The 18,513-nt window shown below is 50.0% G+C and overlaps 1 protein-coding gene across 1 annotated transcript; it reads left to right on the forward strand.

Moving 5' to 3' along the window:
- The first annotated feature begins 6,845 nt into the window (after window positions 1-6,845).
- Window positions 6,846-16,431, forward strand: SLC46A2 (solute carrier family 46 member 2). The gene is made up of 4 exons (XM_059412226.1): window positions 6,846-8,151; window positions 9,569-9,652; window positions 10,066-10,222; window positions 15,604-16,431. The coding sequence occupies exons 1-4, from the start codon at window positions 7,023-7,025 to the stop codon at window positions 15,659-15,661; spliced, it is 1,428 nt and encodes a 475-aa protein (XP_059268209.1). The 5' UTR covers window positions 6,846-7,022; the 3' UTR covers window positions 15,662-16,431.
- Window positions 16,432-18,513: the final 2,082 nt, after the last annotated feature.

Raw genomic sequence — 18,513 nt, forward strand, 5'->3', positions numbered from 1 at the left:
CCTGAAGAGAACAGCAAATGTCTGACCATGGTAACTTTAGAGAATGGAAGGCCGAGGGTTGCCTGGGGAGACAACGCAGGACCTCCAGCTGGTTCTGAGGGCTCATTTGAGATTGGAGTTAGTAAGTGTCTCATTAAAATCTGCCCTGTGGTGACACTTCTTCCAACAGTCCCCGTTACTTAAGCACCAGCAGATAACTTGGTTTGTCCAAGGTTGATGCGCACTGAAAACACAGAAGCACCAGAGAGTCTGGTCTATTATGAAGGGTGTTGTTGAAATAATGTCCCAGGAAATCAAAGTTAAGTAGCAGAGGAAGAGAAGAGAAGGAAAAGGCTACGGTTTGGAACATCTTACTTTAGTAGAGGGGTACGTAGGTCCTGGTTAGATCAAAGAATCACGGAAGTAGAAGTAGTTGAAGCAGCAACACTGAAGAAGAGGAGCCTGTGGTCATAGTGAGAGGTTTGATGAGGAGATCCAGGATACAGGGGGGTTTGTGGCTGAAGAAGGGGCAAGGTCACTAGAGTTGAGAGGCTGTGGGTTTGACTCCATCAAATCTCTTTTGTTTGGACTTGATAGAAAACCCAAATCAAACCAGCAATTAAAAAGGCAAAAACCTGAGGAGCAGTTTAGCCCCAGCCATAGTACATGTGATGTCCTCAGGATCTGACCCCTCTTTCAGCCCCCCTCTCCTCTCCATGGGTTCCCATCTCAGGCGAGATGGGAACAAAACAGCTGCCAGCACCAGGCTTTCAGCCTCACCAGTCCAAGACCCGCAGAAGAGAATAATGAGCTCTTCCCTATTTCAGCCCAAATCCCGGGCCTTGTTCTTATTGGTCTCCACTTACGTCACATTTCCCTCTCTAAGCCAATCACTGTGAGCCCAAGGCACTGGCTGTGATTGGCCAGAGCTGAGTCCCATATCCCCGTGGAGTGGAGAGCGGTTCAGTGTGGTGGTGTTATTAGAGGAAGGGTTCATGTGTCCCGACCAGCAAAATGATCAGACGTCCTTCTTCTACGGTGTCGAAGACTTCTTCTACAGTGTCGAGCCAGTTGTTTGAGATGCGGTTCAGGATGGTAGCAGAGCTTAGAGTGGAGAGGAATCCTATAAAGCCAGAGTCTGCGATGAAGGGGGAGGCAAGGCCAGGCATCAGTGACCTCACGTGTGACACCCAACTTGGAATGTTAGTACAGGTGCCATCTTATAACTCTGCAGCCTGAAACATCCTTGAGGGCAAAGGATTTTGCAACCCTGGTACCTGCTAGTGGGCTGGATACTCAAAGAATGCTTGCAAATAAATGGATGGATACATGGGGTGGATGGATGGGTGCATAGGTAATGAATGAACAAATGAGGCACTGAGTTTGAAAATATTTTCAACAGGAAGAGGCTCATGGCATTTGATGGAAAGTGTCCAAACGGCATTTGATGGAAAGTGTCCAATAAAGAAACTTTGTTTCATCAGCACATAGAGCGGAAGCCATTTCCAGATAGGGCCCCAAATGAACCAATGTAGAAAGGCAGATAGATAAACCAGAATGCCAACTTATTAATTTACTATAAGGAATTATTTGGAGTAGGGGCGCCTGGGTGACTCAGTTGGTTGGGTGTCTGGTTTCAGCTCAGGTCATGATCCCAAGGTCCTGGGACGGAGCCCTATGTCGAGCTCCTTGCTCAATGGGGAGTCTGTTTGTCTCTCTGTTCCTCCCCCTGCTTGTGCTCTCTCGGTCTCTAAAATAAATAAATAAAATCTTTAAAAAAAAGTATTTGGGGTAATTATTCAAATAACTAGCGCATTTCTCTCTGTGTGCAGCTATATTTAGGAAGTAAAATCATAACTAGAGGATTGCTTAAGGTCATGCAAGAGGACTGGAGCTGCCTCTTGCCAGTAGCGGTGGACTGGCCACTGGAAAACCCTTCACAGACAGGGCTTAGCTGGCCACTGACAAGGCTTATCTCTGCCTCCTGGACTCAATCTGTACATCTTCACTTTGTTCCACTGCATACTGCTGTCTCTGAGGGCATCTATTCCCCTCATTTGCAATGTCTTGCGGAAAGACCAAACTCGTCCCCTCAAATATTAACAACAAAGAGCATAACACCTCCTCATCATCGTAGTCTGCTGGGCAGCTGCGAGGGTCTCTCTGGCCCTCAAGATCTGGGTCCGTGGCTTAACTCCCCGAAGTCCATAGCCTGTGAAAGTCCTAAGGCAGTCCCAGATTCCAGCCAAATTCCCGGGAGGCTTGTGTTCTTGTGGTATCCTCCTCCTCCTGTGTACTCACGACTACTGCTCAGCATTGTGTCGACCCCGACCGACACCACAGCTTCTTTACCGATTTCCACAAAGAAACTGCCCTCACGTAAGACATTCATCAGTAGACTTTTCTAAAGAACCCAAGAGGCAGGAAGCCCTCTCAGGAAGGTTTCACAGACACACAAGAGACAGCAAGCTGTTTAAACCCCCTATTAGACATTTCTATTCTTCTAAAGTCCTTCAGCCCACCCTGACTTGCGGGGGGAGGGGGGAGGTGTTCCTTTCCCGGCCCCAGTCTCACTGTCCCCCCCCTCCACCTCTTTCCCTCTCCCGCCTCTCCCTCTCCAGAGCCTCAGACAAGTTCCTCTCCTTGACTCATTCTGGGAGCTCCCACCCCCTTTCTGGAGCTGCCCGGGCGGCTGACACTCAGGCCTAGGGATTTCACCTTCTAACTGATCCCATGCATTTTCCCAACAAACACAGTTCCTTTCTAAAATGAAGTTCAGAGCCCTCTGTTAAGAAAATGAAAGTTGTTTCCGACCTGACTGTAAAGTGCCTGGGACACACATTTGGTAAATAAATTTCCATCCACTCCTTTGCTGCTCTCCATTGTGTAATATAGGGTTGATGGACAGTAATTTCGTCATGACTAAGGTGTTCCTGCTCCTCTCCACATTCCTGTGCTGGCTGAGAGCATACCCTCAAATAAGATCCCCTGCTGATTGTGTTTTCCACCTAGCTACAGACTTGCAAAGATCAGTGCCTAATATGGGCTCCCCAACTTACTAGCTGTGTGGTCTTATGCATATTACTTAACCTCTCTGGCCCCAGTTTCTCCAATCGTAAAATGAGGTCATAGACTAGCGGATGGACTTCTCGGGAGGACGGTGTTCATTCATTCCTGCCGAGTGCTAAGTATACCGTGAGGGCTCAGTAAATGATACCTGCTCCCCCCTTTTTTTCCTTTAAGTGTTTTGCTACTCAAACAGTATGACTTCATCAATCTAAAAGATGAGCGAGTTTAACTTTTGCACTTGAACAGAGCCAACCTTGACCTAGAGACTAAAGTGGCAGGGCCAGTGTTCAACTTGGCTCAAGGGCATACCCTGCCAGAAGCCTAGGCGACAGAGGATGGCCAGGCACGACAGCAGCTAAAGCCTGCAGTCAGAGATGGAGGGGTTCGAGGGAACAGGATGAAAATACAATGCAAGGCAGAGTAGCCCAAACTGGGAAAGGTACTGAGGGCTCTCGGTCTAGTTCATTTCTGGGCCAGAGGATTCGGGTCCAAGCCTGGAGGGTCCCAGGGCTGGCTAGCTAGCATCACGGTGTCCCAGCTCCCACTAGACCTGTCCTAGATCTGGTGGGAAGCTCTCCGAGGCCCCTCAAATTCCCCTAGTTCCACAACAGGGAGAACTGAGACAAGAGGGAGGATGAAGTGTACCCTCTCGAGCCCACAACCCCAAGAATAGACAGACCCCTTGGTTATGTGGCCAGAATGGTCCGTACGGTTCAGGCTGTCTGTGACTCTCAGGGCCACATCTGACTGCTGGGTACCACCTTCCCCTAAAACCTCCGCATCCCCGGGAGCCTCTGCACCTCACAGGAACAGACTGGTTCAACTGCTTTTGTTCCAGCCTCTGAAAAAACAGGGGTTAAGAATGGAGTGGGAGAGCTGGGCATGGGCTGAGTGAAAACAACCCCTCCCAAGGTGGGCCTAGGTGAGGGGGAGGTAGGAGCGGAAGGAAGAAGGAAGTGGGGAAGCTCTGAGGGGGCGACCAGGCCAGTTGCACAGGGCACATCGTACAGGGAGAGACTAGGTGTGTCTTCCTCTTTGCAGAAAGCAGACTTGGCTGGGTTGGACACAGTGCCAGGGAGAGGGACAGAAGATGGGAGCTCACCTACAGCGCACAAACCTACACAAAGTCATTTAGCGTTGAGACCCGCCTCCCATGAATACATGATGCATTTGGCTTTATAATTGCTCCCTGCAAAGCTGGGTCTTCTCCCTTGGGTAGCTTTGGGGTCGTGTTCATCCATGGTGCTGTGGCTATACTAGGGTTGAACTGACAAGGAGAGGGCTTGTATGTTTTGACTCTCTACCCGTGGGGGTGACCCCGAAGAGGGGTCTTGTGTCTTGGATCATTACTGTCCCTGCACCACCCATCAGCCTGGTCCTCTTCGCAGAAGTGTATGCTTAAAGGAGGAAACAAGGCAGCTAGGAGAGCAGAGGGTTCAGGCCAACCGAGGACAGTGGGCCCATGAGATGGAAGAACAACTGCAGAGAAAGAGAAAGGGCCCTGGGGACTTTACTCAGAAGCGGATGACCTGCTGACTCTCTTCTTCCTGGTGGGATCTACCCCCTGCCAGAGAGTTTTATCATCTGGAGGGACACCCAGGGCTGCAGGACCTCCCTGTCTCTCCCTTGGCCCCGGGGTTTGAGGCCGGGCCTTGCAGGCTGGGGCCTGCACTAGTTCCAGGCCAACCAGAGCCGCTGCACCTGCTCCCACTCCATTCTCAACCCTGGTTTTTCAGACGGTGGAACAAAAGCCGTTCAACCAGCTGCCCCCGTGAGGTACAGAAGAGTCAAAGCAGGATTCTTCTCCCAGAGGCTTCTGGCTTGGTGAAAGGGCTGAGCCTTGCTCCTCCCTGAGGTGTTGTTTGGATTCTTTGTTAGTGGTGGTAAGAACACTTAACATGGGAGGTTTAGCAAATTTTTAAGTTCACACCGTATTATTCTTGTGCACTGTTGTACAGAGGACCTCTGGAGCTTGGTTTTTTGCTGAACTGAAAGTAGATGCCATTGATTAGTGATTCCTCAGCCTCTGGCAACCACCATTCCACTCTGATTCTTGAACTTGACTGTTTTAGATAACTCATGTAAGTGAAATCATGCACTATTTGTCTTTCTATGACTTGTTTATTTCCCTTAGCACAATGTCCTCAAAGTCCATCCATGTTGTCACCAATTGCAGGATTTCCTTCTTTTTTAAAGGCTGGATAGTATTCAAATATATATATATAAATATATATATATTTATATATATATAACGTTTTGTTTATCCATTCACCTACTGATGGGCATTTCTGTTATTTCCCCATTTTGGTTATTGTGAATAATATTGCAGTGAGTAGGGGCGCCTGGGTGGCTCAGTGGGTTAAGCCTCTGCCTTCAGCTTAGGGCATGATCTCAGCAGGGGGCCTGCTTCCCCCTCTTTTCTCTGCCTGCCTCTCTGCCTACTTGTGATCTCTCTGTCAAATAAATAAAATCTTGGAAAAAAAAATATTGCAGCGAGTAGAGGACTGCCGACATCTCTTCCAGATCCTGAAAACAAACAAGTGGGACCCCATCAAACTAAAAAGCTTCTATATGGCAAAGGAAACAACGGAGTGGAAAAGCAACCTACAAAATGGGAGAAAATTTTGCACACCTTACATCTGATAAGGCGTTAATCTCCAAAATACATAAGGATTTAATTGTGAGTATGTAATTGTTCTCTACAATTTAATTGTGAGAACACAAACACAAACTAGGAGCCCGACTGAAAAATGGGCTGAGGACATGAAGAGACATTTCTCCGAAAAAGACACACAGACAGCCAACAACGAGGAAAAGATGCTCAACATCACTCATCATCAGAGAAATGCGAATTAAAACCACAGTGAGATACCTACCACTCACACCTGTCAGGATGGCTATCCTATTATTAAAAAAGAAAGAAAAAAGATATCAAGATAAGAAGTATTGGTGCTGGTGTGAGAAAGTGGAACCCTTGTGCCCTGTTGGTGGGAATGCAAAATGGAAACCAGTATGGAGGTTCCTCAAAAAAAAGCTAACCAACCCCCCCCCCCCCCCCCCCCCCCCCCCACCAACCATGCAGCAATTCTACTGCTGGGGATTCATCCCAAAGAACTGAAATCAACATCTCAAAGAGATATGAGCAGTTCTCTCAAAGTCTTTGCTACCGCACCCCTGTTCCTTTTATTTTTATTTATTTTTAAGATTTGTTTATTTATTTATTTATTTGACAGACAGATTACAAGTAGGCAGAGAGGCAGGCAGAGAGAGAGGAGGAAGCAGGCTCCCCGCTGAGCAGAGAGCCCAATGCGGGGCTCAATCCAGGGACTCTGGGATCATGACCTGAGCCAAGGCAGAGGCTTTAACCCACTGAGCCACCCAGGTGACCCCACCCCCACCCCGTTGCTTTTAAATCTAACCAAAAAAAACCTCCCACCCCCGCCGGCTCCCAGGACAAATCCTAGGTTCTGTACCCCACCCCCCACCCCACCGCACCCCACCGCACTCCACAGCCCCTCGCCCAGACCTGCCCGCCCCGGATAACCGAATTTCGCTCCCTGCCGGGGCGTCTCGGCCCTGGCCAGAACACGCTTGGGGAAGGCGCCCGCACCCCGCGAGAAGCCGGGGCATGCCTAGCTGGGGGGGCTATCGGGCCATCGTCAGGCGGCCGCGCAAGCCAGAGCAGCGTGACACGACGACCCGGGGGCGGTGACGCTGGGGGCCGAAACGGGGCGGTGCGCTCCCGGGCGCCTGGCTTCCTGGGCTGTCGCCAGCCCGGCTGGGCGGGCGGAGGCGGGGGCCGGGCGCGGCCTTTTAAGGCCGGGAGGAGTGGCCGGGCCCGGGGGTCAGCCGCGCTAGGCCGGCCACTGTCACAGGCGTCCCGCGCTCCGGCTTGGTCCCGTCCTGCGCGCACCCGGCCGCACGGCGCACACTCGCGCTCTGGGACCACATCCCGCCCCTCTCCGAGAGTCCTCATGGGGCCCGAGGCCGCCTGCCCAGGGAGGGGCCTCCTGTCTGGCCTCCAGGTGAGGACCTGGATCGAACCCGTGGTGGCTTCCACGCAGGTGGCCGCCTCCCTCTACGAGGCGGGGCTGCTCCTCGTGGTGAAGGCGTCCTTTGGAGCCGGGGCCTCCTCCAACCACAGCACCAGCCCGTCGCCCCGGGACGCCCAGGAGGACCAGCAGCAGAGGGCCATCTCCAATTTCTACATCATCTACAACCTCGTGGTGGGCTTGACGCCGCTGCTGTCTGCCTACGGGCTGGGCTGGCTCAGTGACCGCTACCACCGCAAGATCTCCATCTGCGTGTCCCTGCTGGGCTTCCTGCTCTCCCGCCTCGGGCTGTTGCTCAAGGTGCTGCTGGACTGGCCGGTGGAGGTGCTGTACGGGGCAGCGGCGATAAATGGGCTATGCGGCGGCTTCTCGGCCTTCTGGTCCGGTGTCATGGCACTGGGCTCCCTGGGCTCCCCCGAGGGTCGCCGCTCTGTGCGCCTCATCCTCATCGATCTGATCCTGGGAGTGGCAGGATTCTGTGGGAGCATGGCCTCTGGGCATCTCTTCAAACAGATGCCTGGGCACTCCGGGCAGGGCCTGGTGCTGACCGCCTGCAGCGTGAGCTGGGCTGCTTTTGCGCTTTTCTACAGCCTCTTGGTCCTGAAGGTCCCTGAGTCGGTGGCCAGACCCAGCAGGGCGCTCCCCGTGGTGGACACCGTATCTGGCACGGTTGGCACCTACCGTGCCCTGGATCCCGATCAGTTAGACAAGCAGAGTGTGGTGGGGCACCCTCCAGTCCCTGGGAAGGCACAGCCCCCAAGGACTATCATTGCCCTGCTCTTTGTGGGTGCTGTCGTATATGACCTGGCTGTGGTGGGCACCGTGGACGTGATGCCCCTCTTCATGCTAAGGGAGCCTCTCAGTTGGAACCAAGTGCAGGTGGGCTATGGCATGGCTGCAGGCTACACCGTCTTCATCACCAGCTTCCTGGGCGTCCTGGTCTTCTCCCGCTGCTTCCAGGACACCACCATGATCATGATCGGTATGGTGTCTTTTGGGTCAGGAGCCCTCCTCTTGGCGTTTGTGAAAGAGACATACATGTTCTACATTGGTGAGTCCGGCTTTCCTGGGGAAGCAGGACAAGGAAAATGTGGACCCCTAGGGTCATGGGGCTGACATGGTGTGGTGTGGCGTGGCGTGGTGTGGCATGGTGTGGTCTAGGTGTCCCAGCTCAGCACCAGGGATGGAACCTACTATCTTACGAAGGGAGACAGGATTACATGCGGTTGAGTTAATGTAGTTGCACTGTATTGTGTTATCTGTGTTGCCCACTGAAAGGTTATTGGAGCCGTGCCCGTGGCTCTAGGTCAGGGGAGGGTCAGTCAGTGGTGTCTGCAGTCAGTAGGGAAGGTTTTGGGTTGGACTTAGGAGAAGGGGTTAGATTTTTTCTCTTCAGTTTTAAAGGGACAAAACATTGAAGTAATCAGGCTGGAAAGATCCCTTCATTAAAATCATTTCAGGCCAAGCATGGCTGTTTAAAAATGGATTAAAAACTCTCCATAAATGCCTTTCACAACCAATGTAATAAATTCTCTCAAAGAAGTAGAATGAAGTTTCCATCTGAGGACCACAGGCAGAGAGCTCTAGATCCAGGCTTTAATCGAACTTTCTACAAGGGTAGAATTCTTCTAAAATCTGTGCTGTCCAATATGGTAGCCACTGGCCATGTGTGGCTCTTGAGCACTTGGAATGTGGCTAGCACCACTAAAGAACAGAATTTTAAATTTGATTTTAATTTATTTATATAGTCACTTGTGGCTAGTGGTTGACCTATTAGAAAAAACAACAAGAAAAAACAAGGCTGTCCCTTGGCTGAGGGCCCATGTCTCAGAAAACACCTAACAAAATGGCAACTTCGGCCTGGCCAGCTCCCAGTTAGACAGGCTGCGTGCAGAGGCCAGAGTACCTGTCTCCCTTCCTACCACCTCTACCTCTCCTTTCCTCTCTCCACACACTCACACACCTAAACACACACCACACTGGGATTATGAATAAGGAAGGAAGGGTGCGTGGCAGCTGTGTAACGTGGCACACATTCCTGGGTGCACTTTGCCAAAGCTCCTGCAACTGTCTCCCAGAGGGGGTTGTGAATGGTGACCGAAGACACCTCTGTCCCGGCGACAAGGTGAAGAGTCCTGAGTCACTCAGTGACATCAGCTCCACTTCCCTAGATGCCACTTAAATCTGCCAGTGAAGACAGCCTTCACTATCCATCCCCGTGCCAGCTGTGCCCTGCCACCTCGCAAGTGGGTCTGTGGCATCAATGGCACCGTCAGAGCTCAGGGACTCGGCCTGCCTGGGAGGGGGGCGGGCATTAGTCCACTAGTGGAGAAACCACTAGATCCAGGGCAAGCCCATGCGGTCTGTGGGGAAGGGGAGATTCCTGGTAAGACTTTTTGCTTTCTTCTGATTTACTCCTTGGCCAAGGCAGGGCACATGAGGAGTGTTCTTGTGTGATTTCCTTCCAGCTCGAGCTGTCATGCTGTTCGCGCTCATCCCCATCACAACCATCCGATCAGCAATGTCCAAACTCATCAAGGGCTCCTCTTATGGTACGTTAAAGAAATCTCTCTGAAATTCTCTGCCCAGCCCGTTTCAGAGCTGCTTGGGTTGAAGCACAGGGTTCAGACTTACAGAAGGTCTACGAGAGAGTTCCAGAAGCTGCCTTCAATACACTAGGAACACTCTGGGGTCCATCCAGGGCAGAGGGGGTGAAAACAGGAGGATGGGAAAGACTCAGAAAGTCAGTCACTGAAAAGCCACAGTCAGGGGAGGAGGCTACTATCTGTGGGTTGCGGAAAGATCCAGCTGGATAGAGGCAGGTGTCCTGGCGGAGTGAGCTGAGACTGAGAGGGAGTTCTGGGAAGGACGCAGAGCCTCCTGAGAGCTCCCTGGAGACTCAGCTAGTGGGTAACAAGGAAGGGACAGCAGCACATCTTCTTGGTAACCCCTGTCCCTTCCACAGGAAAGGTGTTCGTCATCCTGCAGCTGTCCCTGACTCTGACCGGCGTGGTGACCTCCACAGTCTACAACAAGATCTATCAACTCACCATGGAAAAGTTTGTTGGCACCTGTTTTGCTCTCTCCTCCTTTCTCTCCTTCCTGGCCATCATCCCAATTGGGTAAGACAGGAGCAGTGACTGTGGTTTGGGCTGAGGCCCTGGGGCACATGTCAGGGCCCACTGGACCCCCTCCAGCCTATTAGCATAAAGAATTATTTATTTGCAGCCTTTAGGTAGTGGGTTCTGGGTCTGCTCTCCCACAAAGAAAAAGTCCTCCTGTTCCTCAGGAGGAATCTGGCAATGTGGGAAACCCCCAAAGTCCTGAATAATGAACAGACAGCCACAAGCAGCTGGCATACTTCCTGGCAGTGTGGTAATTCACTTTGTTTATGAAAGCCTCATAGACTTCCTTGTAATCAGAGGCTGGGATTAGAAACCCTTGTGAACCACTTCCACCCCTTTTGTTTAGGTCCTTTTAGATGAGAACCATCCTGCCTCACTTCTGGGTATTCTTGGCATGCCCTCCAAAGGCTTGACAACTGGCGGTCTCTGGGCTCAGCCACTTCACCACCTGCCCCAACACTCTCACATGCCACTGGACTGTGGGAGCTCCCTAGAGGACTTAGGCAATTCCTTTGATCTCTCTGTGAGAGTTGTCTCATTGGTCAAATAAGAGCAATCAAGTCAGAAAAATAACAGGCAGGAAGACCACTGGAGAAGCCAAAGAGAGGAACTCCACTCCCAGGGTAAGAGCACCAGCTTTGGACATCACCAAAACAGACCAAAATGGTCTCTGACCAGCCCTCTCTCATGCAGGTCACCAGAGCAAGCCACACTGCAAGCCATATATGCAATTGTCAATTTTCTAGTAATGTTTAAAAATGATAACAGGTGAAATTAATTCTAGTAAACATTTGATTTTACCCAATATATCCAAAATATCACTCTAATATCTAGTCAATTTACAAAAGTATCAGAGAGCTTTGGTTTTTTTAAGTCTTTGAAATCCGGATATATGTTATGCTGATGGCACATCTCAGTTTGGACTCCATTTGCACATGTTTCAAGTGCTCAGAGGCCTGTGCAATAGTGGCTACTCCATTATCACAGTCTTGGATGGTTTAAGCCCGTTTACCCCTTCTCATTCAGTGAGGTCCTCTCGTGCTTGTATCAATCCCACCACAGTCGAAAGGAATACAGTAAATATATCCACACTAAGGGGCAAGGGATTTGATAAGGATTTGCATTTTAGGGGACCTGCCTGGTAGCACAGAGAGCTCTATGTGTCAGTAATGGTGGCATTACAGACAGCCCAATAGAAACCAATCGAGGGCAGCCTGAAAGAAGCAGGAAGTAGATGGCAGTAAGGCCTTGTGAGAATTCTCACATGGTAATATACGTCCCTGCCTACACAGAAGGTTGATGCACTTTTTTTCTTTTTTAAATTTATTTATTTGACAGAGAGAGAGAGAGAAAACACAAGTAGGGGAAGCAGCAGGCAGAGAGAGAGAGGGAGAAGCAGCCTCCTTGCTGAGTGGGGAGCCCAATGTGGGGCTTGATCCCAGGACTTTGGGATCATGACTTGAGCCCAAGGCAGATGCTCAACCAACTGAGCCACCCAGGCGCCCCAAGGCTGAGCCTCTTGAGCCATCAATCATGAAGGCTCTTTGCTCGACTTCATGGTTGAGAAAAGAAAGATGGGCCAATGAGAAAATAAGGAAGGGAGGGTGGAGGGAGGGAGGGACAGCGGGACAGAGGGAGGGACGGAGGAGGGAAGGCCTTTTCCTGGGCCCTATTTTTATGTGAGACTTGGCTGAATGGGTTGGGCTCAGCTAGACCTTAGCATGCAATGCCAATTTCCCAGCTGTTTGCCCAAGTAAGTGATGGATTAGTAGCTGTGCCACTTGGAAGTCACCCAGCCCTATTTGGGAGATGGGCGAAATAGTCTCCTTAACCTAAATAAACAAACAAAGGAAAACAGAACAAAAGAAAACAAGCCTGAGTAGTTAATGTGTGGCATAGTTAGATAAATGGACCAATGAAAGCCATGAGAAAATACAGTAGTTGGTTCCTTTCTACTGTTTCGCTGCTTCTTGTGTATACTGAGTGGGATGCTGGTCTTGCGTAAGAGACTTCTACACAAAGAAGGAGGTGGGCTTCTCTTGACCTCTCACCCCAGGACACTATGTAATGTGTGCTTGGATTTGGTCAGACTTTCCATGCACGGTGTCTTCCTCAGGCCCTGAAGGGTCTTCGCGATTTTCTATCACAGATGCAGGGACAGGATCTTGAATCTATCAAATAAGTACCTGAGTGCTTACGGGAATGAGGCACTGAAGTAGTTGATCATTATTTCTCTCTCACAGTCATGTACCAGTAAAGAGACACATGAGAAAATAAAGCCTCATTGGCTATATGCTAGAATCACCTAGAAAGCTTTAAAAGTCACTGATGTCTGGATCCTACCCCCAGAGATTCCTACTCAGTCGATCTGGGGTGCAGCCCTGGGCACAGGACTTTTTAAAAGCTCTCCAGATGATCTGAATATACAACCAAGATGGAGAAGTCTGGTGCAAGTGTTTCCATTACCTTTCCTTCCATGGAGTCCCTGAATGAACAGGATCTTGAAAAACTCTTAAAGTTAGAAGAGGCCAAGGCGGTACCATCAATCAATCAAGTGAGAGCGCCGGGGGAAAAAACAGTAGAACTTTCCAACCACAGAGAGAAAAGCTACATTTTAATGACATCGAAGCCCAGGAAGGCATGTGAGAGCAGGGAACAGAGGAGGCAGCAGAGGGCAGAATGCTGGAGGAGTGGTCTCTGGGCCAGAGCTGCCAACAACCTGCTTGCCAGAAGGGACTGTGTCCCCGGCCCATTCTGGTCCCAAAGTGAGTCCGTTTCACATTACTGTTGAGAACCGGCCTTCTCCTACTTGCTCTTCTTATGTGCAATTGGGAGATGTTAAAGGAGTAACTGTCTCTGCCCGTCTGTGACCTACTCGCCACTTGATTCTTCTCTGCCCTCCCCACCCTTTTTAAATTAATAGTAACAATAGCAAACATGTAAATAGCCCTTATCATGGGCCAGCTACTACTTAAAATATTGCATATATTTAATGAATTTAATCTTCCCCCAAAGTACTTCGAGGTCATTACTATTGCTATTTTTGCAAATAAGGAGATAGACACTCTAGGGTGTTCTGTAACTTACCAAATGTCCACAGCCAAAAAGTGGCAGAGACAAGGGTTGAATCCAGGCTGTCTCTGACCCAGCACAGGGCACTGCTTCTTAGAGGAGTCACCAGTGTCAGGGTGCCACCTGTCCTGTCTCCTTAGAGAGCTCCCTCCCCGCGAGAGCGAGCCACTCTCTCCTGAATGCTTACTGAACTGACATGTGATCTACCACCCAATCTCTCCTCAACCTCCACTGGCTTCACGGTCAGCTTCTGCAAAGGCTGGTGTGCCCTTGCTGCGTCCTCATCTCCCACCCATCTGAGCCCCCCCCCCCCCCGACCACCAGAGCTCTTCTCATCAAGGCCACTAACAACTCTTCAAGGCTGAAGCCACTGGACTCCCTGTGGTCCTCACCCCACATGATTTCCTCACGGTCCCCACACCACTGGTCTCTCTCCACTGTCATTGGGCTTTCTCAACACCTTATTGCTTCTTCCTGACAAACCACCAAATGGAAGATTCTTTAGGGCTCTTCGCTGGGATCTCACTTCATATTCTCTCTCTGAGCAAACTACTTTCAAAACTTGGAATTACCAACTAAGTTTCCAAAATTGGGTTCTTGATGCCGTCGTACGTCTGCTCCCTCTCCAGCCTGTCCTACCTCACTAAAAGGCACCGCCACTCTCTCAGGAAGAGAAACCCAAGTCACCAATCTCCTCCCTCCTCTCTACCTCCCCTTACCGCTAATCCATCAGACCTCATTGACTCCATCTTCAAAATAGCCCTAGATTTCATCCTTTTCTTTTTATCGCTACTGCTACCACCCCGAGGCCTGAGCACTTGAAAAAGTGGATTAGCCTCTGAACCGTTAGCCCCATGTCCACTCTTGTGCCCACCCCATCCTCCCTCTACCAGGTGCCCAGAGCAATTTCCTTCAAGTGTTTAAACAGATCATGTCATCTCCTGCTCAAAGTTCTGCATTTGGCTTTCACTGCTGTTAGGATACAACCTGAATGTCTGTCCATGGACCACAAGGCCCCACAGAGTCCGGGCTTGCCAACCTCCCTGGTGCCTGCTGCTGCTGTTAACCACCCTCCCCCACCCCATGCCTCAGCCCCAGTGGTTGCCCCTTGTGTCCTTCTCCCTTCTGCACCGTGCCTCCTTCTTAACCCAACTGGCTATGGTCCTAACCCATTCCCAACCTAAATTAGGTCCTTCTATCATATGATCCCAAAGCTTCCTGTACTTTCCTTCATAGCATGACAGCTGATGATTAGTGATTGCCTTTTCATAAGCCTGCCCACTGGATGTTAGGCTGCCTGAGGGCAGGAACCATGGCTTTCTGGCTCAGCATGGATAGTCTGTGCCCAGCAGAGAGCCTGGCATGTAAAGAGTACTCAAAAAGGATCTAAAGCATCCTCTGTTGGAAGGGTGTGGCCCCTACTGACCAGCACGGTGAACCTCCAACCCCCAGAGCTGCCTCTTGGCTGACCTGAAGGCAGGGCTGGCCATCCCATCGGGTCTACGTGGTCAGGTCTCTGCAGGATTCAGCTGGAGTCAGGACTGCAGCCAGGCATTCACGGCTTTGTGGGTAGCTGCCTCCACTGCTGGGCTTTCCTGCCGGCTTAGTAATACAATGAGTTTTGTTTCAAGTACAGTAAGTGCTTCTCCCTGTGGAGCCCTGTGGCTTATGGAAGATGGAAAGTCAGAGTTTTGGGAAGAGCTCACAAAGCTCTCCCTTAGAAGGTTTGGATTCTCATTCATACCCCATCCAGCAGCTCCAGGAGCTGGCCATCAGCCAGGAAGAGCTGTGCTCTAACTTAGACTCTGAGGCTCCTAGGGCTCAAACACAGGAAAGACCGAGGACCCCAGAGGTGGAAGGACAGGCCAAAGGACAGGCTGAAGTACAGGCCGAAGTTCACATAGATCCAAGACTTGGCCTCAGATCTCCTAATTCCTATGCATCCCCTTAGCTACAAATATTTGCAAACAACATAATGAGGATTTGTGGAAGGGGGCTATGGAAAGGCAGAAGATGAGATAGCCAATTCTGCTTGCGATTAGCCAGTCTTGACCTTGAAATACACGTGGGAGGTCATCATCAGGCAGAAGTGAGATGGAAAGTGTAGACGTAAAGGTCTTGAGATGTCTTAGGACTGGAACGGGCCTGGAGTGGGAGAAGTTTCCTCCCGCCATCTCCCAACTCCAAACAGCCTCCCGGGCATGAGGGACAGAGCCTCTCAGGTGGCTGTTGGTGGGGAGGAAAAGGCACACCCTTTGCCTCATTCCAGTTGTTGGCTTGTAATTCTGGATTGTCAATTCTTACAGCATCGTGGCCTATAAACAAGCCTCATGGTTGCAATACGGTGACATCGCGGAGACATGATGGTGCTGACCTACGGGAGCTGTGAGGACCAGCAACAGCAGGACCCCTTTGAAGGCAAAGGAAGGAACTGAGTGCTGGTGACCAAGGCAACCCACCACCCCCAAACCCCGAGTTCAAGCCAGAGTTGGCCTCGGAATGACCCGCTCTGGCTCTGGGGTCCCTGGTGGGTGGGGGAATAGCATTTTCTTGGTGATAGAAAAACTTTCTCAGTTTTCAGATGTCCCTGCTAAACAGAGATTGGGTTCAGGGCTCAGGAGAGTGTGAACATTCAAAGGTTATATGTAGGCTGCATACACAGTCACGCCAGATGCACCCAGGGCTTCAGATGGCAGCCCGCTTTCTTCCAGGAGCTGTCACCGGGGCTCCAAGGTATGGCTAACCAGTCACCCAGGCGCTGCGCTGGGAGGCCCACATGAGAACTCCAACCAAAGCACACATTTTCAATAGCCTAAGGGGAACACAGAGGGGATGTTTTTATAAGAACTCCCAATGTTTTAGGAGATTTGGGGCTCCGGCTCTTGGATTCAGGGTGGTTTTATTGTTGTTGGTACTGTTGCTTTTAAGAAGCGAATACCAAAAGACTTTCTTTAGTGGAATATTATATTGAATATTTCCAGTCAACAGTACTCCCCCCAGTGGGTGGTGTGAAAGGAGAGGGGAAAGGAGATGGGCTAAGAGTCATTTTATTTCAAGGTACCTATTTTTATAGGCTATTTTACTTACATAGAGAAAAGCAGACTCACTTCCTAATAAAATGGACATTTATTGTATGTGTGTGAATCGCTCTGCTCTGGTCAGGCTCCCTCTATAACTACAGGCATGGAATTCTCATACTGGGGTCAAACTTGAATCTACAGAATATATTTAAAGCTCCAAGAATTTGGGCTCAGAGAGTCTGCATCTCTGATCCCTTTCAGGGAAAAAAAAAAACTAAACTTTCTGGCATGTGTCCTGAGGTCCTAGAACCAGGGTCCTAGAACCAGGGTCCTAGAAGCTAGAACCCGAGATATGGCAAGAATATGATTGTTCCTGTCCCAGAGCCCATGTCTAGCAGGTGCAGCAGATAAGAGTCTCCAGCAACAATGTATCCTACAACACATGCTAACCTAAGGAAGCAAATAATCCAGATTTAGGAAAGCACGGAAGGCTTCTCAGAAGTGGCACATGGTAAGACTGGAAGGATAAGGAGTTACGGAGGCCGGAAGTTAAGGGCCAGTCCAGGCAGAAGGAATCACAGCTGGAAGGCTTGAAGGTGAAAAATCCTGGGATAGAGGAATTCAATATAAGGGGAGTGAGGAGAAAGGGAGGGGGCAGATACCAAAGGAACAGGATCAAGACATGAGACTGGAAAGGTAAGGAGGAACAACACACAAATAGAGCCTTAAAAAAAAAAAGTTTTTCTTCCAAGTTATGGGGCTAGCTGGTGGAGGATTTCAGGCAGGAGCACGAACTGGGGGAGGAAGGAGCAGAAGGAGCGAGCACTACTTGCAGAAAGGAGGCAAGAGCAGAGATGCAGAAATCCAGGTGATGGACGATGGAGGACTGATGCTGGAGAAGGAGCTACAAGGATCGAGAAAAGTGAGGGACTCAGAGAGATCCTTGGGCGCTAGTAGTCAACGGGAGTGGGGGATGGATGAACCGCAGAGGGTGAGGCAGATGGAGGCAAGAATGCTCAGATTCGGGGTTCAGGCAACTAGGAAGAAGGCAGAGCCTCTCACTGAGACAGGCAACATGGATGGAGGAGGGGGGGATGGGAAGAGGACTTCAAGGCCACGCTCACCTCTCTAAACTCTCACAGTCATGCTCCTTGCCCTGGACTCCTTCCCTCGTGTCCCAGCTTGACTGGCTCCCCAACCTGGATGAATCTCATTGTTGGCTGCTCCATTCCTGCTCCTGAAAAACTGGCTTGCAACATCCAGAAACATTTCTTTACGTGCCCACACTCATCCTTGCTGTGAGCTCGTGGCTTTTATTTTAAAATTTTTATTGTGTTATGTGAGTCACCATACAATACCTCGTTAGTTTTTGATGCAGTGTTCCATGATTCACTGTTTGTGTAGAACACCCAGTGCTCCCTGCAATACATGCCCTCCTTAATACCCATCACTGGGCTCATTCATTCCCCCCACCCCCTCCTCTTGAAAATCCTCAGTTTGTTTCTTGGAGTCCACAGTCTCACATGATTCATTCCCCCCCCCCCTTCACTTTCCCTTTCCTTCTCCTAATGTCCTCCATGTTACTCCTTATGCTCCACAAGTAAGTGAAACCATATCATAATTGACTTTCTCTGCTTGACTTATTTCACTCAGCATAATCTCTTCCAGTCTTGTCCACGTTGATAAAAAATTGGGTATTCATCCTTTCTGATGGTGGAGTAATATTCCATTGTGTATATATACCTTATCTTCTTTATCTACTCATCTGTTGAAGGGCATCTCGGCCCTTTCCACAGTTTGGCTATTGTGTACATTGCTGCTATGAACACTAGGATACATATGGCCCTTCTTTTCACTACATCTGCATCTTTGGGGTAAATACCCAGTAGTGCAATTGCAGGGTCATAGGGTAGCTCTATTTTTAATTCTTTTTTCAGGAATCTCCACACTGTTTTCCAAAGTGGTTGCACCAACTTGCATTCCCACCAACAGCATTAGAGAGTTCCTCTTTCACCACATCCTCTCCAACATTTGTTGTTTCCTGCCTTGTTAATTCTGACCATTGTAACTGGAATAAGGTGGCATCTCAATGTGCTTTTGATTTGAATTTCCCTGATGGCTAATGATGATCACTTTTTCATGTGTCTGCTAGCCATTTCTATGTCTTCATTGGAGGAGTGTCTGTTCATGTCTTCT

This window comes from Mustela nigripes, chromosome 9 (assembly GCF_022355385.1).
Source record: "Mustela nigripes isolate SB6536 chromosome 9, MUSNIG.SB6536, whole genome shotgun sequence".
In the NCBI taxonomy this organism is placed as follows: Eukaryota; Metazoa; Chordata; class Mammalia; order Carnivora; family Mustelidae; genus Mustela; species Mustela nigripes.

Excerpts from the sequence above, each read along its gene's own strand:
- SLC46A2 (XM_059412226.1), top strand. The coding sequence starts at position 7,023 with ATGGGGCCCGAGGCCGCCTGCCCAGGGAGGGGCCTCCTGTCTGGCCTC. Across the intron at positions 9,653-10,065 it reads CATCAAGGGCTCCTCTTATG|GAAAGGTGTTCGTCATCCTG; the intron begins GTACGTTAAAGA and ends TCCCTTCCACAG. Across the intron at positions 10,223-15,603 it reads CTGGCCATCATCCCAATTGG|CATCGTGGCCTATAAACAAG; the intron begins GTAAGACAGGAG and ends CAATTCTTACAG.